The sequence below is a fragment of the Oreochromis aureus genome, linkage group 23, assembly GCF_013358895.1.
Source record: "Oreochromis aureus strain Israel breed Guangdong linkage group 23, ZZ_aureus, whole genome shotgun sequence".
Lineage (NCBI taxonomy): Eukaryota > Metazoa > Chordata > Actinopteri > Cichliformes > Cichlidae > Oreochromis > Oreochromis aureus.
In genome coordinates this window covers 17,797,039-17,819,799 of record NC_052963.1, presented here as the reverse complement: position 1 = coordinate 17,819,799, position 22,761 = coordinate 17,797,039, and the positions used below count along the sequence as shown (strand labels likewise).

Genomic DNA, 22,761 nt, shown 5'->3' with positions numbered 1-22,761 from the left:
TGTCCTTTTTTTCCCCATGTGGACACACTGTAAGAAAAAGAAAATCTGACTTTTCATAGTACATAGTTAAAAAACAGGAAATCTTCTGTAATTTAATTGTTTATCTATTGGTTAATTACTTTCGTGTAATATGAATGGAACTAGGGGGAGGGGGTAAATTTGGAAAATATATAAAACTTATAAAAATACAGTTAAAAGAAAAAATCTATGCACTCCACATTTTCTAAAGCTGTCCACTGGGCCAGATGAGAGTCTTGGTCGAGGCGATCCTGGCCATTGGGCCTTATGTTTGACACCCCTGATATAAAAGAACAAATGATCTCAAATAATATAAGCAGACCACAAGGCGACTGCTGTTGTGATTTCGCACTATATTAAAAAAATTGATTGAACTGAATTTGAACATGAAATCTAACAAAGCCATCACATTCAAGTGAATGTGGTTTATAGTGGTTGGGAAATTATCAAATTACCTTTCTGCAAAACACAAAAAAACTGCAAACACAGTGTTACTGAAATATTGTTCAGGTTGACTGGAGTGAGCAGTAATCGAGGAGAAAGCAGGTGCTTGATTCTTGGCTCAGACTCTTGAGAGTCTGAGTTGAACCCTTTGTTTGTCGTAGTATAAATGTTTGGTGAAAATAAAACTTGGTCAAGCTGACTCACACCAAAGGTCACTTTTCACAGGAAAACGTAAATAATTGTAATGTAGACCTATTATGCTCATTTCCAGCTCTATTTTCTTTGGGGGGGGGGGGATCCAGTAGAGTACCTTTGCATCAATGACCATTCAAAATTATCTTGACTTATGTTTTACAAGGCCTCACTTGATCCTCTGTGGCGAAACAAGGCATTTAACCTTCTTTTAAAGGCACCTTGCCGTGGAAGCCAACTTTCCTTTGATTGGCTGGGTTTGAACATCAAGTGGGTGGGGCTTCTGTGCTATGTCCCTGAGATGACCGTAGTGAGAACATCCAGACTCTACATACCCTTTAAGTGTTTTAATGCTTCGTTTAAGCTGATGATGATTTTGCTATTGAGTAGTTATCATTCCTACAGGTCTTAGGATTAACACGCATGTTAAATGAGTGTGAAAACTGGCCTCTTGCACTCCATACATAAGTCTGGTATGTCCACAGTTTACCTTTAAGGTGATAATAATCATTTCATTTTATGTTCTGCAAAGGTAATCAATGTCTGTAACTGAAAAAAGCTGAATTTTAACCTAAAATTCATCTGCCCTTGACCTGCAGTTTGCTACAGTAACATTTCAATGGATGAAAGTCCTGTGAATAATATAGCAAAGTGCTATCGGCTGTAGTTAGTTCAGTGGGGGATTAGTCCAGTGGGAGGTGGTGTTGCTTTGAATTGGAGTGGGCGTGCTCACTTTCTCTTTCTCAGTGACCATTTAGCTATCGGTAAGCATTTCAAGTCACTTGTATAAATATTCATGTTGTCACGTGTGCGTGACTGGAAGAGCTGGACAGATTTACGCTTGTTTTCATCAAATTTTATCAGTCACAGGCCCTCCGTCCCCCATCCCCCTCGCTCATCACCCTTTCTCTCTATTCTTCTTTCTATTCCCCGTTACTCTGCGGTCCACTGTTAACACAGGTCTCGTTGTGTGTGCGTGTGTGTGTGTGGTGTACCCTGGTAGTTTTCCATGAGGGAAGGTTGCGAGGGCCCCAGGGGAAAGTCTTCACAGAGGGGAGGAGTCAGCATAGGAATTCTGTCTGTATGTGTGTTTGTGAGAGAGAGAGGTAAAATGATTATGATAATGAAGAGGTATGGGGGATGTGGGGGAAGTTACAGGTGTGTGCATGTGTGTGTGAATGAACTCCCACTGAGAAATAACTAGCAGCAGAGTGAAAAAAGAGAAAACTCTAGAGTACAAAGGGCATCTTGAGTGTGTGTCCTTCTCGTGTGCAGTGTCAGGAACTGAGATGGTGTTGTACAAAAGGTGAATAGCAGCTGGGAAGGAGAGACTTTAAGAAAATGGAAGACAGATAAGAGCTTCTTGAAGGAGAGTGAAATCAAGACAGAAAAAGTTGGGGAAATGCAGACAAGGAAATCCTTTGTTGTGAGATGCCTGTGTCCTTTCCAAGGACAAGATGACATTCCAGTACCGTCATGTGACAAGTCTCCTCCTCTCCTGTCTGTTCAGCTCCTCCTTTCCAACGTTATCTTGTCCCTCCCCTGACATTTTCCTCTGCTCTTAGCTTCTCCCAGCAAGTTACCTTTCTTTGTCCACTGTGGTGAAGGAGAGGTTAATGAGAAGGTGAGAGACTTTTAAGTGTATAACGCCGATTCCAGAAAGGTTGTGAGGCTGTGTAAAATACAAATAAAAACTGAATTTATTGATAAAAAAAACATTGTGAACCCACATTTTTATTCACATCAGAACATAGAAAACGTGCCATTTTAAGAAGAAAAAAAAGGTCATTTTTAATTTTATGGGAGCAATGTCAAAAAAGTTAGGACAGGGCCATGCTTGCCACTTTCCCTCATTCTTGCCTGATATATTATTCTAGCTGCTTAACAGTCCTGGATCTACTTTCTTGTATTTTTCATTTCATGAATGAGTTCATCTGGTGATGAACCAACCTACACTTTTACTATCAAGTCATGCTGTTTTAATAGATGCAGTATTCAATTTAGCATTATCTTGCTGAAATATGCAAGGCCTTCCCTGATAAAGACTTTGTCTGGATGGAAACATGCATTGCTCTAAAACCTGGATATACCATTCATCACAGAGGGTGACTTTCCAGATGTGCATTCTGACAGATGTGCAATCTGACAATTCCATAGACATTAATTGCCCTTAGATGCAGTATTCAGTTTAGCATTGTCTTGCTGAAATATGCAAGGCCTTCCCTGAAAAAGACTTTGTGATGAATGGTATATCCAGGTTTTAGAGCAACGCATGTTTCCATCCAGACAGAGGGTGACTTTCCAGATGTGCATTCTGACAGATGTGCAATCTGACAATTCCATAGACATTAATTTCCCTTAGATGCAGTATTCAATTTAGCATTGTCTTGCTGAAATATGCAAGGCCTTCCCTGAAAAAGACTTTGTCTGGATGGAAACATGCGTTGCTCTAAAACCTGGATATACCATTCATCACAGAGGGTGACTTTCCAGATGTGCATTCTGACAGATGTGCAATCTGACAATTCCATAGACATTAATTGCTCTTAGATGCAGTATTCAATTTAGCATTGTCTTGCTGAAATATGCAAGGCCTTCCCTGAAAAAGACTTTGTCTGGATGGAAACATGCATTGCTCTAAAACCTGGATATACCATTCATCGCAGAGGATGACTTTCCAGATGTGCATTCTAACAGATGTGCAATCTGACAATTCCATAGACATTAATTTCCCTTAGATGCAGTATTCAATTTAGCATTGTCTTGCTGAAATATGCAAGGCCTTCCCTGAAAAAGACTTTGTCTGGATGGAAACATGCGTTGCTCTAAAACCTGGATATACCATTCATCGCAGAGGGTGACTTTCCAGATGTGCATTTTGACAGATGTGCAATCTGACAATTCAATAGACATTAATTGCCCTTAGATGCAGTATTCAGTTTAGCATTGTCTTGCTGAAATATGCAAGGCCTTCCCTGAAAAAGACTTTGTCTGGATGGAAACATGCGTTGCTCTAAAACCTGGATATACCATTCATCGCAGAGGATGACTTTCCAGATGTGCAATCTGACAATTCCATAGACATTAATTGCCCTTAGATACAGTATTCAGTTTAGCATTGTCTTGCTGAAACATGCAAGGCCTTCCCTGAAAAAGACTTCGTCTGGATGGAAACATACGTAGCTCTAAAACCTGGATATACCATTCATCGCAGAGGGTGACTTTCCAGATGTGCAATCTGACAATTCCATAGACATTAATTGCCCTTTTCCACTAGTACCTACTTGGGTGGCTCGGCACGGCTCAACTTGGTTTTTAGGGTATTCTGTTAGGTGGAAAACCCTAAAACCCCGGCCGGGGTTCCAAGAAATCTGAGGCAAGCCAAAAATGTGACGTCAACATACTCCATGATATTGATTCGCTAGTCAGTGATGTCACTCGGTGAGTCATCCTCTCTGAAAATCAAAACTGGCAGTTTTGAAACCCAGCAACCAGGGAAATGGCTACACAAAAGACAACGCTGTGTTCCCCGACTCTGATAAAAACCCAAAGACCAAGCAGCAGGTATACCATCGCCTTGACGTCCTCCATCACCAATTCAGACTTTTGATAACTGATGACAGATTTTCTCGTTTTAATTTTCTGACCACAGAGGCTTTTCTACTTTGCCTCTGTACATTTTAAACCAACCTTTGCCACGGAGAAGATGGTGACGTTTCTGGTTATGATTCTCCACCCATTTTTCTTCATTCCTTACTTCTAAGAAACTCTGCCAATCATGTTATTGGCCTGTTGCTAATTAACCGAATTAGATAAAAGTGTTCCTCCAGCTGTTTCTGTTTACTCCCCCCTACTTTTCTAACCTTCTGTGTCCTTCCACCAACATTTTGAGATGTGTTGCTGCCATCACATTCAAAATGAACCAATACTTTTCATCCAATAAGAAAATGTCTCAGTTCAAACATTCAATATGTTTCTCTTTCATTTGAATGTCTTTTCTGTTGCAGGTTTCTAAACAGGCTCAGTAAACTTTTTTTGCCTTAACTTTGATTAAAGACCAATAAATAAATAAATTCACTCTAGATTTCCAGGAATATATGGTTAAATCCATTGTTTGGAAAACTGAGCATTTCACTTCAGGGGTAATCAGCCCTAATCCACCACCTAGATTAGTGGGGATTTACTCATTATTAACTCATGCACTACAGGTCTGCCAGTTTCATGCCCACTGCTTATTAAATTGTAGAAAAGAATATTTCCATCAACCTCAAGAATAACAGGAAAAATACAGCTGTGTGTGGATGCAGTGATTGTAACAAATTTCAAGGAAATAGAAGAAACTGAATTACATATTTCAGATTAGGGTACACACTGAACACCTGTGGCTAATTTAGAATCACCAGTTAACCTCACATGTATGTCTTTGTGATGAAAACCAGAATACCTGGGGAGAACGTGCCTCACACAGAAAACCATAAACTGACCTGAAGGTTCAACCTCAGAACCTTCTTGCTGTGAGATAACAGTGTTTAGCCCCATACCACCATGCTAACCAGGAAGCTAACTTTTTTTTTTCATGTCAGACATAAAGGTGACCACTGACCGAGTCATTCAGGGAAGTGAAGGCAGTTTTACTGTGGAAGGCAGTTACGAGAATCTCCTTTTATTTTTTTTTAAAAGCTTTCTCAACAAACAACGCCACACAGCTGAAACAAACGCTGCATGACTTTTGAAATGAAGCTGATAGCAATGACTCATTGCTATGTTACACATTCCAATGTGTTTTTTCACAGTTTGTATTTTTTGTGATCATCCCAGTTCAGGACCTTGACGTATCTTTTACCTAATATGTATTTAGTCTCGAATATGTTGCAACTGAGATGCCTTTGAACACATACAACAGTGTGTAGCCATTTTCTGCTTCGGGCAAAACCTTTGTCATAACAAAACTTGCACAAACAAAATCTTGGTTTGAAGACAACAATTATGTTCCCTTTTATTTTGGTAGCTGCAGCCATAATTAGTGAGTAGGTGCATGTTTACAACTATGGAAAGGCATAATGACAACTTAGAGCTGTATCTGAAATCATCAGAGGTAGCTGGCTGAAGGCCTGCGCCCTGGATGTTGATTTTTTGATAACAGTCTCTTGAGACAAACACAAGATTTGCTCAGACAGTTAAGCAACAGCATTTGATGGCCTTTCTTAAACACATTCACTGAAACCAATCTCCTGATCTTTTGACCTTAGTTTGACTCCCAAACAGACTGCATAGTGACTCTATGATTGAATTGTGTAAGACTGAAACATCACAGCTGAGAAAAACTGACCATGGTGTCAGGATTTAGGGCAGCAGCGGCATAAACTTCACTTTGGGTGGTTGTCTAGTAAAGCAGAGCACGATTTATGTCTTTAAAACTAAATTTTTTAAACAAATGCCTGGTTCTGCTGAAGGGTTCCTCCTCTTAAAAAGGAATTTTTCCGTCCCACTGTCACCAAATCCCTAGCTCATGAGGGGTCATATGATTGTAGGGGTTTTCTCTGTTGTATTATTGTAGGGTCTAACTTACAATATAAAGCACCTTGAGGCAACTGTTGTTGTGATTTGGAGCTGTATAAATAAAACTGAATTGAAAAAAATGTAATTGAACAATTTGCAATGTTGCTATTCTGTAATAACACATATATTAAATACTCAGTCTTGACTTTATATTCCTAACGTACTATTTTGCGACCTACAATGTGTTTAAAACAAACCTTTAAAAGCAGTTTTTGACAGAGGTGCCACAGAGATATTGTGGGAGACCTTAAAACACACAAACAAAAGTAATGGAAAATAAAGACTTTAACGTGCTAGTTCCTCTGCAGCAGAAGGTGAAACGCTGGAATAGCGGTGCTTTGAGCTAAATATTTACGTCAGCATGCCTACATGTCTATGTGCTCACAATAACAATCCTCACTTGCTGACATTTACTTGTTTGTGGTGTTCAAAAGGCTTAAAATTTGCTAAACACAAAGAACAAAAGAGATTGGCTCGTATTTGTTTTCACACATATTGGCAGGTTTACCTGATGATGGTGCTTGATGTGACGTAGAGAGCCACATTTCATGAGGACTACAAAAAAGCCTCTAATAAAAGTAGCTGTTTGAAGTGCCTTAAGGTGATTGCTGTTGTGGTGTACAAATAAAACTGATTAGAATTAAAATATTCCAGTCATGACCAAAATAGAAGGTTGAGTCCAGGAGCCACTGGACTGATGTTGCCACCACAGACTGAAAGCCCTAAGGACTGCCATGATGCAACAGTTACTAAAAATATTCAAGTATAATACTTGCAGGATGCATCAGTGTCACAACCCCAGGTGTCATTTTTTGTCTGTAGGTGGCACGTGTTGAGCTAGAGCTGCAAGTGCAGGCACGTGGGCAAAGCTTGCCAATGCTTTCAGTCAGATAGGTGTCCCCAGATTATGTTAAAGGATCTATTTTAACCGACGTTACCATGTTGACCCAAACCTAACCAACCTGTCATCAAAAAAGGCCTGAATTTAGAAGTTTTTCAGTCTTTAGGGAATCATCCAGAAAACCCATAAGACGTGTGGTGAGAAGAAAATCACTAGCACATTACTTGCATGTGGTGATCATTTTGGTATGTGTCTGTTAGCAAACTAGCTTGCATCCACACTGGGGTTTGCACATTGCAGTATGTGTGCATGAATGTGTGAGAAAGAGTGAGCTCAGACAGTAGCTCTTTGTTGCTGTTGCCAGGATTTTGGATCAGCCAGGCTGAAAGTGCCTACAGTGACTCTTTCTTCCTTTATTCTCTCACTAGTTCCCTGTGCCACTATACTACAGCGCACAATGCTGGGAAATGTAAAACTATAACGTCACATGTACGTCTTACATAGCTTTTAATTTCTATTTTATTTGTACAGTGATTACATTTTAAAAGATTCAGATCATTTGTACTTTATATATTTTACATCCTGTCATTGGTTGTGATCAACCCCAAATTAAATATCGAGTTTAATTTTTGGTGTGAGTTCTTACAAAATGGAAAATTGGTGCAGAAATGTATTAAAACATGTGACAGCACACGTGAAAATACAGTACTTAATAGTTTATACAATTCTACAAGCTTGAAAGTCAATATTTGGGTGACCATCTTTATTCTTCAGCACAGTCTGAACTCTCTTAGGCAGCTTTCTTCTCATTTCTTTGAGTAGTAGTCTTCAAGTATAGTTCTCCAGGCTTCTTGAAGGACATTCAAAGCTCTTCTTTGGATGTTTCTGCCTTTTGTTCTGTTCTCTGTCAACATGATCCAACACTGCTTCAATAATGTTGAAGTCCAAGTTCTAGGGAGGCCAATCCATGACTGATAGTGCTGGATTGGCCTCAGATCAGGGATGGGATGTGTTTCAGCATCAAGCTCATTATAAGCACATAAAGGAATGTGTCAAAGAAACCCTTAATCTTCATCTGATGTGCTAAAAGATTTGTATTTGTGATTCTGATGAATATGAAGTTGTGAAGAATATTAACACAAGCTTTAGGAAAACTGCACATGAAGGAAAAAAATCTGTCAAAATCATTAAGACAAGTATTGATTCCCTAATTACTTCTGTACTGTTCATGGTTCAGTTTCAACTGCCTGTGTGCAGCTTTGACAGTGACCTTAGCCATACAATAAAACTGACAATAGCAATAATCTGAATTAGAAAAATACATCCCTTGCCCTGTCTGTCTCTTTCTCCCTCCATCTTCCTTTTTTCATTCCTCTAATTGCAGTGGGTAATCCTCAACCAGATTAAAGGGATGTGCGGGGTCTATGTGCGTGCGCCTGTGTGGTCTGAATGAACGACACATAGATCTCTGAGAGATTACATGATCCCTGTCATCATCTCACTGGGTGAAACTGACGAGAATCCAAATCCAATTTACTCTCCATTGACGTCCACTTGTACCAGGAATGCGATCTGGCAGCTTGTAAAGCAGCTAAACCGAACCACTTAGCATTTCCTTCATGTCAGAGAGGATGCCATGTGTGTTGCTGTAGCCTAGTTTGATTACACGTTGATCTGTCAGCTGGCCTATTTCTTGCTGACACTGCAGCTGATTTGAATGTTTACTAATTACACAAGCATTTTGTTGTGGTGCAAAAAGATTTCAGAAATTCTTTCAACTCTTCAATTCTTTCTTGGCCTGCAAGGAACCAAGCTTCTGGTAAATGGTTGGGTGTAGAAACTGCTATGGACTGCGTCTGTTTTATGCCTTATCTTCTCCTTTCATACACAATTTGACCTGGTTTTTGAATTTCCTGATTCAGGTGACTGACTTAACCATTGAAGAATATCCCATTTCACTGCGAAACTCTGGGTTGCTTCTACAGGTTGCTTTGGGTCATTTCCTATTTGCACTGTGAAGTCCTGTCCAATCAGTTTTCCACCAGTTTGGCTGAATCTGAGCAGACATTATTCCCTTTTACACTTCACCTCATCCTGCTGCTTCTATCAGCAGTCACATCAGCAATACATGCCATAACATTACTTCCACCATGTTTGACAGATGATGTGCTATGCTTCGGATCTTGTCTTGTTTCTCTGCTTCTCCATATTTTTCTCTTTCCATCATTTTTTGATGGTTTTATCTGTCCAAGAATCTTTTTTTTCCCCAAAACACTCTTCAGGCTCTTTTAAAGGGTTAGGTTTTTCTGCAAAAGCCATTTCTAGGCTCATTGCTCTTGAGTTTTACACCTTGTTTTAAACCCTCTATCTCCATTCATGAAAATGTTTCACTTTTACAGTGATACATCTACATATGTGAGAGTCTGCTTGACAATTAAGTAAGTCTAAGAGAATGATAGCATCCTCAATCAGTTTATTACCATAAAATCCTCTCACTCATAGAACCAACTTGCTCCGACTCTTTCCGTCTTGTTTTTGTCCTACTGGCTTCTTTGCCAGTCATGTTGATGTTATGTCAGTCTTTGATACTGGTGCCAGATGTGGTCTGACAAACTTCAACACCATCTTGGACTATATCTGGCAGCAATAACCCTTTTTGTGGTGTTCTTCTGGAGGCACTGGTTCTGTTGAGGCACTCCAACAAGAACCTGTAGGAGGTAGAGAACTGATCCATGGGCCAATGTACTAAATTAACTGAAGCTGTCAGGTAGACCAAAGACTACCAGCTGCAGTCAGAGATGAAAGACTTACAAGAAAAACTCTGTTATTTATTTACTACTTACCAAGTAAAATATTCACAGAGGAGCACCTTATAAATAGTACTGTTTAGCATGTGAATGGGACCTGTGATGCATGGACAAAAATATTTAAAAAGTAATCTATTACAAAAGTAATGTACTATATATTCTTTATGAACTCTGCATGCCATGCTTAAGAAGAAGGCATCTTTCTTGCTTAGGGTTTGTATTACAGCATCTATTTGTAAATTAAAGATGTTTTGCCAACTAAACTGATGGGATTAAAAATGATTAAGGAAACTACTTTGACTGGGTTTTTTTTAATGTACTGATAAAGACTACAAAATATATTAAAGTGATATGGACCAAGTACAGTCCGGTTTTGAGTAGTTATTAGTTTGCTATAATGGCAGGCTTCTAATTTTAAACAAAATCATATTTAGTACAACCAATTTAGGGCAAAGGGGTTTTTTTTTTTATAACAATAATCCTCTGTTTGATGACAGAAAACAACTATGCAGCATTTAGCAGCATCATATCCATATAATTTTTTCTGACTTCATTCAGTTTTTTCTATATTTGTATGAGAGGAGAAGAAGTGGAAAACAAGCGAGACAAAACGTTGGTTTTTTTGTTTTTGTCCCTTTCGTTCATGGCAGCCTCAACAACAGTCTGTTTTCTCTTTTTTTGACCTTGGCACAGATATCCCAGCGTGTCCACAGAGTCTCTGACTTCTTCATCTGGAGTTATTCTCTGACAAGAAACATTTATGTCTGAGGCTATATAGCATGTTTTTGTGCAGTACTTAAATGTTTATTTTTTCTGTGAAAACGGGCCATTCTGTGTCTGTTTTATCAAAACCAAGCCAAAATTACTGCTAACACTGAAACCTACAAATGCACATGCTGAGCTAAATTCTAAACACAAAGAATAAATTACAGTCCTCCTTTTTTCAAGCTTTAGACAAACACCTAAGTTGGAAATTTTGAGTATGTGTGTGAAGTCTCTTTTTGGGAGTTATTAAGTCCTACTGGGAGTATGTCAGGCTTTCTGAACATGATGTTCTGTAGATTGTTCCTGCCTAAGGTTTCTGTTAAATGCTGGCAAAGTAAAACAAATATTCATTCAACTGACTTTTACTTAATACAGTTACCATTTTTTCTTTTAATTTGACTCAGTGCACCACCCCAGAGGATTTTAGTTCAAGCAGTCAAGATGTTAATAAAGTACAGACTTTCAGCTTTAATTCAAAATATTTATGAATTACAGACACTGTTTCTTTATTAGTCAACTGGCTAATAAGAAGTTTCATGTCCAGGTGAGACTTATTGCCTATTCCAGAACCAATCAGACAGATAAAAGAGTTGGAGTTGACTCCAAGTGTTGAAATTGCATTTGGTAGCTGTTCACTGGAACTCACAATATGAGCCTGAAAGAGATGTAAGCGCAAGTGAAAGAGGTCAAATTAAACCTTCTCCAACATCAAAAGGACATAAAGACCACAGATGAAGTCTAGGAAGTGGATGATCACAGAAGTATTTCCATGGTGAAGAAAAACAACTTCACAACATCTTACAGAGTCAAGAATGCTCTTAAGGAGGTAGGGGTATCACTGTAAGGGTCTGCAGGTTTGTCAAGGTTTACAACAAGGTGCAAAGCACTGATAGATGATATGACATGCGATCTATAGTGTATGCAAATGGATAATGACCCAAATCATACTGCAAAAGCAACCCAAGGTTTTCTCAGGGCAAAGAAAGGGGATATTGTTCAATGGCCAAGTCAGTCACCTGATCTGAACCCAACACAGCGTGCTTTTCAGTTCCTTTGAACAAAACTGAATGCAGCAAGACCGTCAAACAAGCAGCAACTGGTGGGGACTGTACAGCATCTCAAAAGAGGAACCACGACGTGTGTTGACAGCAAAGAAATAAAAACAATTCTTATATTTAAGAAATTAGTTTGTACAATTACTTTAATGGCCCTGAAATACTTTGGTTAAAACCCTTGAATTTAGTCACATGTTGATTGTGTTATTTGCAGTCCACTTTGATGTCATGTACAGAGACAAAATCATAAAAACTGTGTTATTGTCCACAACCTAATGTAAACCTAACAACATTTTTCACCTGGTTGTCCGAACTCTATGTTCCCACCCTACCTTCTGGGAACCATAGGTATAATCTACTGCAGCCTGTAATCCAGCTGGGCTGTTTAGTAACTTTACTTGTCTTTGAAGTGCATGTTAATGGCTAATTAGAATTTTATAATATTGTTATAAAAGTAAGACCAGCTCTTATCTCTGGGGCGTCAGTTATTATTGTTTGGTCAAGGCTCCTTTAGGTGTAACGTGTGCTTTGGTGGCGGTGCCCTGAAGTACTGGGTTATGGCATGAGTGAGACTGGGCTGTCACTTCCAGCTCATTATTTTTTCATTGAGAAATATTTGGGCTTTTCTCACATTCAGTGTGAAGTTCTTATTTTTCACTGGTATTGGTAGCAGTTTGATTGGGTCTTGGTGTTGTATATTGTGGTTGCTCTCTTTAGGCCTGAATGTTTTTATGATAATATTTGTGTCCCTTCTGCAGCACGTCTTTTTGTCCTGTCTCCCTCAACAGGCCACGGCAGATGGCTGCCCATCCCTGACCCTGGTTCTGCCAGAAGTTTCTTCCTGTTAAAAGGGAGTTTTTCCTTCCCACTTTTGCCAAGTGTTTGCTCATTGGGGCTGTCTGATTGTTCATGTTTTCTGTCTATTTTCTTTATTATATCTCCTTTATTATATTACAATCTTCACCTTACAAAATAAAAGTCAGTGCAATAGCATCAGCAAACTCTTAATTATCTTACCTAACTAAAACAATCTGATGCATTTCATTTCATTTTAATTCTTTTTTCACCTAGTCATCCATGTCACACCTGCTGTGTCCTGCCCCACAGCTTGGGAACGACTGTACAAAGACAAAGCATTGCCGATAATACTGATGCTTTCACTTTGTGTCTTGTGTTGGCATTTTCCCTTGGGAACTGGAGGCGTTACCAGTCAATGTTTTTATATTTGGGTCCACAGCAGGGAGATGCTTCTGCACACAGTACATGTTTTAACAGCCTTAAGCTCAGAGAAAATCTGGTGTGTAATCTGCCATATCATTATTAATTTTGCCCTGAAAACGTATCCAGGTTAAAATGCCCAACTGTGCAGAAGAAATAAACATTACTATACATAAATAAATAATATTAATATGCAGCTTTTCTTTGGTCTAAAATAAGCATGTCATCATTAGCTTCTAACAGCGTTGTCGGACCTATGATCCAAAATGGTTTTCCACAAACTTGTGATTGCTCACATTGGTTATGTCCATGTTTCATATACAGTTGGTGGTCTACCCCCATCTTCATCATCATCAGATAATACAGATTTCCACAGAGTTTAATTAGCTCATCAATTTTGCTATGACTTCACATTCTGTATCACATAAATATAATCTGCTGATGAAAAGGATATTTTTATGGTAACTTTACCCATTGCAGGCATCCAGGAACACATTATGTCTCCAAATAGTTATTAATATAAGTCACATTAGTGTAACAGCAAAAAAAAAGAAGCTAATATAAAGGCCTTAACCTTTGGTGCATGGAGAGTTAATCTGACTGCGAGCACTCTTCTCGATGTTGTAAATGAACAAATATACATGATGATATGTTGTGCTGTTACAGCACAAGGATTTACTGTCTCAGTGGGGTGGGAAACATGCTGTTCTTATCATGTGGCTGTAATTTGGATCGACTGTGGTTGCATTTTACACATCTGTGCTTTTTGTTCACATCACTCCTCATGTGAATGTTTTATGTCAAATTGAAAATAAATGGCACAAAGTCAAATTTATTTAATGAATATATTATATATTATTATAATATATATAATATACAGATTCCAAGTATCTGTAGGCTTTGTGCTGTCTTGTACAAGTACTTGGGTGGGGGAAGGGGTTCTCAAGAAACCTTGAAGAAGCCTCCAGTAGGAATAAGATGTAGCAAACAAGTCACACATTTCAGCTGTAATCATATGATAGCTTCTCAAGTAAACAACAGATGTATGTCTATTTGTCAGGCATCTCTGGAGGAGTAGAAATGACATAGCAAGGCAAATGTTCTCACATGTCAACACGGGTTTGGCTGTCACCCTCGCTGCAGGAGTGGCTATGAGGAGGACAAAGCACTAAAATCTAAATCTTAAGAATCACTGGTCTGTACGTGTACCGCACGCCATGATGAGTTATTCTGAAATGACCATTCACTGCTATAGTCCATGTAGGCAGTCAGTATGTTGGCACTACTATAGACGGCTTGTTGGCTGCTTTCTTGCTCCAGTCAGCACTTTATAGAGCACTCACTCACACGTTGCATATCCAGGTTTAGTCTCAGTTTAGGGAACTTTGGGACCCTTTTTGCTATATTATCAAAGGTAGATTTTAGTGTTCGTTCAAGCCCAGTGTTGAATCCCTCTGACATAAGAAACTCAGTAAAGCTCTTCAGCAATGCACAACAGACACTTTTCCATTCTTTAAATGCACAGTCCAGAATGCTTGCTTGATGGCAAGCAGCTTTCGAAGGAAGTATTCCCAAGCCAGCTGAGAGATATAATCTCTCCAGTGAGTCCCGGGTCTGTCCTGGCACTTTCCCCGGGTAGACGCTTCACGCCTCACTAGGAGACTTTCAGGATGGATTGCAGTCAGATGACCAAACCACCTCAGTTGGCTCTTTTGAATGTGGGGAAACAGCAGCTCTGCTCTGAGCTTCTCCCAGATGACCTCCTCACCCTAGTCTAAGCCCAGTCACCCTTTGGGGGAAGCTCATTTCTGCTGATTGTCATGCTTTAAGCCAATAAACCCAGGTGATGGTAGGAATGTAGACTAGCCAGTCTACATTCTTGGCTCTCCTATTCACAAATCCTGAATAGTTACACTAATAGTTACATTGAAATGTTACATTACATTACATTTCAGTTTAAGAACAGTTTAAGAGGTTATATTTATGCATTTGCATGTGCATTTTTGGACATGCTTTTTTGATTTCTAACCATTTGTCTTTATGGTTATGTGTGTCTGCATCGTGAATGCTTTATACCCACTCTCTTTTACATAGTACTGTATATTTTGCAAAGTTGGCTTCCATTATAATCACTTTTCTTAAGCATAAGTACGGCTGCTCACATTCCTGTCTTTTAAAAAAAAAAATCTAGCTCTTCAGTGTCTTTTAGATTGCTTGGACCCTGTGCCCCTGCTGCTGGTGTTTCCTTTAATACTATTCATACTAACTCTCATGTAGTTGGTAGGACAGTAACGGTCTAAAGGCCATGTTTTACGTTTTCAGCTCCCACGTTGTTTGTGTATGACAGAGCATTGTTTAGGGTTATACAAGAGCCTATAATGCCTTAATTACAGAACTAAGACCTACATTATCTCCATAAACTCTCTGAGGGAGCCACTTAGGCTCAATCATGGTTCGCTGTTTTGGTTTTATTGATGCAAGAATTGCATAATTTCTGTGTGGGAGGTGAACATCCCAAAGACTCAAGCATCCACATGTACAAACTCTGTAAATGAAAGTCTAAACACAAATTTCAAATGTGTGTGCTCGTGTGTTTGGATAGAAGGTGTGATCATATGTCGTTAAGACAAAGGTATATCTCTGGGTGTTGACATGACGGGCACATTTTGTTAATTAGCATCCTGATGACTTTCAGATCACTACACCACAAACCAATATCCTTTCCCGGGTTTGGTTGTACTGCGGTGAACTACAGCTATTATGAGTTGATATGCAACAGTGTGGGAAAAAAGAAAAAGTCTCAAATGGTTTTTTGGCTTTAGTTAATGTAAGGGAGCAGCAGGCAGCAAACCAAGGAATTTGTTTTTAGCATGTTATGTTAAACACAGTGGTTTAGCATAGTAAAGGGCATTCCAGAGCGGTAATTACTTAAAGTAATATAACTTGGAAATGAATTGCAAGATCTTTTTTTTCATAAGGGAAGTTCAGAAAGCTTCAGGCTCATTGGATTACTTCCATTGCATTCCAAATTGTATCTTTGCTATGTGCACCAGTTTACCTGGTGCACATAGCAAAGATACTATGTGCACCAGGTAACCTGCACCCTCACAAGATAAAAGTCCATTTTAATTATCTAGTCCCTATTTTCAGCCATTGTTAATGAAGATTTGAGGAAATAAGTCACCTTCATAGCTGGATTCACTCAAGTTTCTCAACCTCGAGCGGGTGGAGATATCATAAACACATAAACGCTTCAGGTAAAATTAATGAGCAAGAAAATGTAAATGGTTTTTTCATAATGGCAGAATGAGGGGTGAAAGTCAAGCGGAAGACAGGAGGCAGTTAGAGCAACGCATAGGGGTTGAGTAACCTTTAGCCCCCACCTGGTCTTGCCCTGCCCAGCTACAGCTCCACCACGTCAGGTATAAAGGTGTGCCAAACTGATGCTACCTATCGTCTCTGCTCCGGAGAGCGTGGAAGATACAGGAGTGAAAGAGGCAGTGCAGGTGTGGAAGAGAGAAGTGGAGGAGGGAAGTTTAACTTGTAAGGCAGTAAGATTGACTGCTGTTGGACTTGAACTACAATCATGGGGTTTGGAGTGAGTACTGAAATTTTGTCAGACATTTTGGCCTTTAAACTTAGCTTAAGATTAGGTTCTGCATTTCTTTTCAAGTTTGAAATCAGTCTAACTTTTGGGATTTTGGTTAAGAAATAGAATTTCTTTTAAGAAAAAACAAAAAATACTTCTTGTCTTTTCCAAATCATGAGGTTATGCTTGGGGCTAGGTTTGGAGTCAACATCAGTGACAACCTAGATCTCACAGGGTTCAATTTGTCGTTGCGTGTTAATGTGAATTCTTCTTTTTCTAACTTAAATGTACTTTTACAGCTTTGGCAGCATTATAAACCCGAGATTATCCGGATCCAGACATCCAGATTAAAGAATTTCGCTCTTCTAACAGCTTTTAACACCGGTGTCAGAGCATGTTTGAACAGGATGGCTGACCTGACTTTCTGCTCTTACTTTTGCACAACAGAAGTGGAAGCTTCGGGGCAATTTCCCTCCACATATGTTCAGTCTTATTAATGCCCCATTTTGTGCCACTTTCTTCTCCCCAGAGAGGAAAGGATAACTACAAACTGGCAGCAACGTCAGAAAATGGAGGAAAGAAAAGCAAGAAGGCTAGAAAGAAGAAGGACATGGATGAGCTGAAGAAAGAAGTGGACCTGGTGAGTACTCAGCTCACGTGTAGCCACTCTGTAATCATCTGTAACTTGACTGGCTTGATATCGTGTAAGAACAATTAGAATTTTAAGCGTGCAAAACTATTGCTAAATAGTTTTATGTGTCACAGAAAGAAAAAGGCATTGAATAGATTTTCATGAACTTTAATGACACTCAGTCATTGCCAGTGGCCACAGCAATGATGCAGTCATGGCTGAGGCAAACCTCTGCTTTGGCCTCATTGCTGGTCACATGAGATGTAGGTGTCTGAGCTATATTTCATGAAGATTGCTGCTTACACTGGTGAACGTACACTCCCATGTTATTAAGATGCTGTCAGCTATAATTACCTTCTAAGTCATGTTTATCTAGATTGGTTTTTAATGCTGAGTGAGTGAGAGGCTCTGTTGTTGTTGTGTTCTGTGGTTTCTTAGATCTAATCAACTCATCCTTCATGCGCAAACAGTATATACATGGACAGCATTATTCTGCTGCTACATTCACATAATAAAACACATATAATAAAATGCATGCCTGCCTGTGGGATTTTGGCTTGTTTTACTCAATGTTTTTCAATCTCTTTGTTTTTCCTCTCCTGCTCTCTCAATAGGATGATCACAGGTTAACCTTGGAAGAACTAATCAGGAAATATGGAACTGACCTAACCAGGGTGAGCACTCCAGACGGGCGCGTGGGTGTCTAGTTTTTTAGAAGTGTGTTTTTTTTTAGAAGATAATCCCACGGGTCAAGGAGGATTTCACAGTCCAACATGAGGTTATAAGCACATGGCTAAGGACAGGCAACAGTTTAGTGTGCTTTGGTAAATGGACTGGTACTTATGTAGCAGTGTTTCTTAACCTTTTGGAACCGCAGCACATATTTCACATTAGACAACTCACACGGCACACCACCCAAAAAAATTGTCACAAAAAGCATATTGATCATTTTTCACCAGACATAGCGGAATCGGTTCGGTTTGTCCCCAGTATACTTTTTTTGCTTTGTTCTGAACACTACTCATGCTAGGACCTTCATCTGGGTCGGAATGTACTCCAGGACCCAGTTCAGATTGACTACTTTTTCTTTTCAAATATTTATCTATTGCTACTACGTGCTGCGTCGTCTCAATCATAGCATGAGTATTATGTAATTTCTTCTTCGTCTTCTTGTGTTTTACTGGCAGTTGGCAACTCATTTAATTAGAGCAGGTAGGTGTACTGCCCTCTAGTGGGAGAGAATGTAATTGTTCTGCCCGTTACGCACACCGGACGCTTAGAGTACTAATCAGGTGGAACCAGGTAATCGTCCACGGCACACCTGATAATTTCTCACGGCACATTGGTTGGGAAACACTGTTATATAGCACCTTTCTACTTAATAGGGGCACTCAAACTGCTTTCACCCAATCACACACACACATTAATACATTGTTTATATCTATACTAAGCACTTTTATCTAACATGTCAACATGTTCATACTCAGATAGCTGCATCGGGGGGAAATTTGGGATTCAGTTTCTTGCCCAAGGATGCTTTGACACATGGACAGAAGGAGCCTGAGTTTGAGTCATGGGCCGTGTGGCAGCTATTTGTTTCTTTAGCCTAGGTGTAATTAGCTTTATGCCTTCATTCATTCCAATAAAAGCTGGTTGAGGAATATTTTCTCTGTAAAGTAACATCCATCCATTCTTTTCTGTCTAACCAGTCGTCAGGAGGGTGGAGCCTATCCCAGGCTTTGCTTCTGGACTCTTTTTAATGCCACAAGTGGCACAAACAAAATACGTTGTCTTTATAGTCCCAGATTAGTTGTGGAAATGAAGAAGAAATTTTTTTTTATTTTATTTTTTTAAACAACTCAAGTGAAGTTACAGGCAGTTACATTAACAGGTTAGACAGATGGTGGACTGGACCTTTAAAGTATCAATACATACCACACTACAAAAGGCAGACTTGGATACTATTCAATGTAGCTGCATGTGATCTTCATCAAGCTACAGATAAAAACACAGAATCCACTTTCACACACCAATACAGACCCACCGAACCACTGCTTGAGGCTGATTATGTCCTGGAATCTGACCTGTCTGAACAGTTTAACTCATACAGGGAAACCAGGTTTATTGACACTGCCAGCAAAGAAAATAGTAATGAAAAAATTCCCAGTATTTCTTCAGAGGATTTCATAGAAAAAGCTAAAACCTGATCACTTGGTATTCTTCAGTCTCACTGTTAATTACAAGACTTGGTTTCCCATAAGCAAGCATTTCTCTTGTTGTCTCTTCCTACGGAGAGGAAGGTGTAATTTTAAGATTACTGAGGTATTTCGTCCCGTGCTTGGTTTTTTTTCTTCTTGGTTTTCCATGAGGCCCTAATCCACCATGTCTTTGGGTTTAAACGCTGTACGTATTAAACTGAAATGTTCTTGTTCTTTATTATGTTTGTCCTTAAGTCAACAAAGATTAAAACCTATTTAGGAACAGGGAAAAAACTGGAATCACATATTTTCATATCATGTTTTACACAGCCTAACCTTTCCTCTTACCTTTATGGTTCTTTTTAGGGTCTCTCCTCATCCAGAGCAAAAGAGATCCTGGCCCGAGATGGCCCCAACGCCCTCACACCTCCTCCTACGACGCCTGAATGGGTCAAGTTCTGCAAACAGGTAGGAGTCAAACATCCTCCCCTTGCAAACCACAAACCTGTGGTGGACTATCCAAATAGTAGAAATGCAAAATTAGTTTGAGTCACTGTCAACTAGTAAAACCAGCAAAGACTGATGGTTATTTCCTCTTGTTTCCAGCTGTTTGGTGGTTTCTCCATGCTGCTGTGGATTGGTGCCATCCTCTGCTTTTTGGCTTACAGTATCCAGGCTGCCTCAGAAGATGAACCTGCAAATGATAACGTAACAATAAAGTCTTCAACTAGATTGCTGTATGTTAAATAAATAATGTATAACACAAAAGACGACCTAACTGTGTCTTCTCTCTTCATGTAGTTGTACCTAGGTATTGTGCTTTCTGCTGTCGTCATCATCACCGGTTGCTTCTCCTACTATCAAGAGGCCAAGAGCTCCAAGATCATGGAGTCCTTCAAGAACATGGTCCCACAGGTGAGACACACAAAAAAGCTAATGTAACAGCTCATTTATACACACTGTTTTTTCTATAATTTTTTTCAACCAGCGGTACTAGTTGCACAATTCTAAGGAGTAGTGTTTCTTCATCAGCATTACAACACTGATGATACATTTTTACCATCACTCATCTGACTTTTTGTTGATGGGAATAAAAATATATACTCATGTGTCTTTTGACATATCTGGGTATATTTGATGTATTCCCTAAAATATCTTTGATTTCATAGCAAGCCCTGGTTATCCGTGATGGCGAGAAGAAGAGCATCAACGCTGAAGAGGTGGTGCTCGGAGATTTAGTGGAGGTGAAAGGAGGAGATCGAATTCCTGCTGATCTGAGAGTCGTCTCTGCTCAAGGCTGCAAGGTCTTTACCTCAAATACTTGTGTTAATCACACCATACATTTTTGTAGAGCGTGGGTTTGACAGCTAGTGTTTTATTTTTATAAATCTTATTGTATGTATAATAGTTTTTGAGTAATTGGACATTGTTGAAGTGGGGCAGAATCAAGCTCAGCCCTCCATCCTTGTGCATCACCTAATGACAGCTGATTGCTGAACCTGTTATGTATGTTTGTTTCATTTGTTTTTTTCATTCCTCAGGTGGACAACTCCTCCCTGACTGGTGAATCAGAGCCCCAGACTCGATCTCCAGAGTTCTCCAATGAAAACCCACTGGAAACCAGGAATATTGCTTTCTTCTCCACCAACTGTGTTGAAGGTACAGACACAAAGAATTGATGTATCTGTCTAATTAAATGAAACATAAGCTTGATGATCTCACGTCAAAACCAAATGAAATGTCAGTGGACTCAGTCTGTCTTCTCTTTCCAGGCACAGCCAGAGGAGTCGTCATCAACATTGGTGATAATACCGTCATGGGCCGTATCGCCACCCTGGCTTCCAGTCTAGAGGGCGGAAAAACTCCCATTGCCATTGAGATCGAGCATTTTATCCACATCATCACTGGAGTGGCCGTCTTCCTGGGAGTAACTTTCTTCATCCTCTCTCTCATCCTTGGATATGGCTGGCTGGAGGCTGTCATCTTCCTCATTGGTATCATTGTCGCCAACGTGCCAGAAGGTCTCTTGGCTACTGTCACTGTGAGTTCTTGTGTCTATGGCATTCTCTTGAAATACCTTATATTTATTGATACAAAAAGACTGTGGTTCTAAAAACCTAAATTGTCTGTAGGTGTGTCTGACCCTGACTGCTAAGCGTATGGCCAAGAAGAACTGCCTGGTGAAGAATTTGGAAGCTGTCGAGACTCTGGGCTCCACCTCCACCATCTGTTCTGACAAGACCGGCACCCTGACCCAGAACAGAATGACTGTGGCTCACATGTGGTTTGACAACCAGATCCATGAGGCCGACACCACTGAGAACCAGAGCGGTACCTCTTTTGACAGGAGCTCTGCCACCTGGGCTGCTCTGTCCAGAATTGCCGGACTCTGCAACCGTGCCGTCTTCCTGGCTGACCAGAGCAACATTCCCATTCTGAAGGTGAGAAATCTTCATCTTTAAAACTGTTCTGGTTACCAAGCAAAACCTATTGTGCTCTGGTTCATCCATCGTGAACATCAAGAAACACTCCAGATAATTTCCCACACAAATAATCCATCTGAAGGAAAAAATCTGAAACATTTGTTTTCCATGTAACAAGTCCTCATACTCTTGGTTGTACACAAGGACAAAGCTTATTACCCCTTTTTGCTGAGTTTGATAGTATACTCATTGAATACTGGGAATCAGTGACTATGTGGAAAGTCCTGCAGTATTATCACTTGGCTTGGGATTTTTGGGATTCAACCAGATACAAATGCAGCCAAACAGCACTACAAATCTTTATGAAACCACTCAAGATAATTAAAGGCTGTTTTAAGTATACAGCTATAAAATAGTCTTAGTCTGAGTCACAGTCTTCATAATCATCTATCCAGTTTGGTAAATGACATCCACAAGCATGAGATTGCCATATATCTTATGTAACTCACCAACAGATTACCTAAATACAGTTGTGTACACATCGGTTCTCATTTTCAATATATTGTTATAAAGAAGGCATGCGATGTGATGATGAACCTATTTTACTAACTCTGTCTTGACCTTAAATTTACAGAGAAATGTCGCTGGTGATGCCTCAGAAGCCGCCTTGCTGAAGTGTATTGAGTTGTGCTGCGGATCTGTCAGTGGAATGAGAGACAAATACCCCAAAATTGCTGAAATCCCTTTCAATTCCACAAACAAATATCAGGTAAACCATCCACACAGTGTGTTAAAGCCGTTAAATGTTTATATCAAAAAAGTGTGTTGTCTGTAGACAACACACTACTATAAAGTTGCAGAAAGAATTGTCCTTTGGTTTGTTAAGTCTTATTTCACAGTCTTAACTTTAGAATTAAGACTATCCCGATCTTGATTTTCCTTAAACTGGACGTGATGGGGGGGATGCTGCACATCCCCCCTAGCTCAGGCTAGCTACCCTTTATGCTTTATTTTCTATTTC

The 22,761-nt window shown here is 39.6% G+C and overlaps 1 protein-coding gene across 2 annotated transcripts in view; it reads left to right on the top strand.

The window, feature by feature from the left end:
* Positions 1 to 22,761, top strand: part of LOC116312248 (sodium/potassium-transporting ATPase subunit alpha-1-like) — a 53,972-nt gene that overhangs the window by 24,451 nt on the left and 6,760 nt on the right. Inside the window, exons 1-11 of one of the 2 annotated variants that reach the window (XM_039607270.1) lie at positions 16,347 to 16,497; positions 17,018 to 17,128; positions 17,734 to 17,793; positions 19,684 to 19,785; positions 19,924 to 20,025; positions 20,119 to 20,232; positions 20,487 to 20,621; positions 20,859 to 20,976; positions 21,090 to 21,358; positions 21,450 to 21,758; positions 22,375 to 22,509. In XM_039607270.1, coding sequence (XP_039463204.1) covers positions 16,486 to 16,497; positions 17,018 to 17,128; positions 17,734 to 17,793; positions 19,684 to 19,785; positions 19,924 to 20,025; positions 20,119 to 20,232; positions 20,487 to 20,621; positions 20,859 to 20,976; positions 21,090 to 21,358; positions 21,450 to 21,758; positions 22,375 to 22,509 — 1,467 coding nt within the window. In that variant the 5' untranslated portion in view covers positions 16,347 to 16,485. Of the gene's footprint in view, positions 1 to 16,346; positions 16,498 to 17,017; positions 17,129 to 17,733; positions 17,794 to 19,683; positions 19,786 to 19,923; positions 20,026 to 20,118; positions 20,233 to 20,486; positions 20,622 to 20,858; positions 20,977 to 21,089; positions 21,359 to 21,449; positions 21,759 to 22,374; positions 22,510 to 22,761 lie in introns of those variants that run through there. The other variant, XM_039607271.1, reaches the window with a different exon arrangement.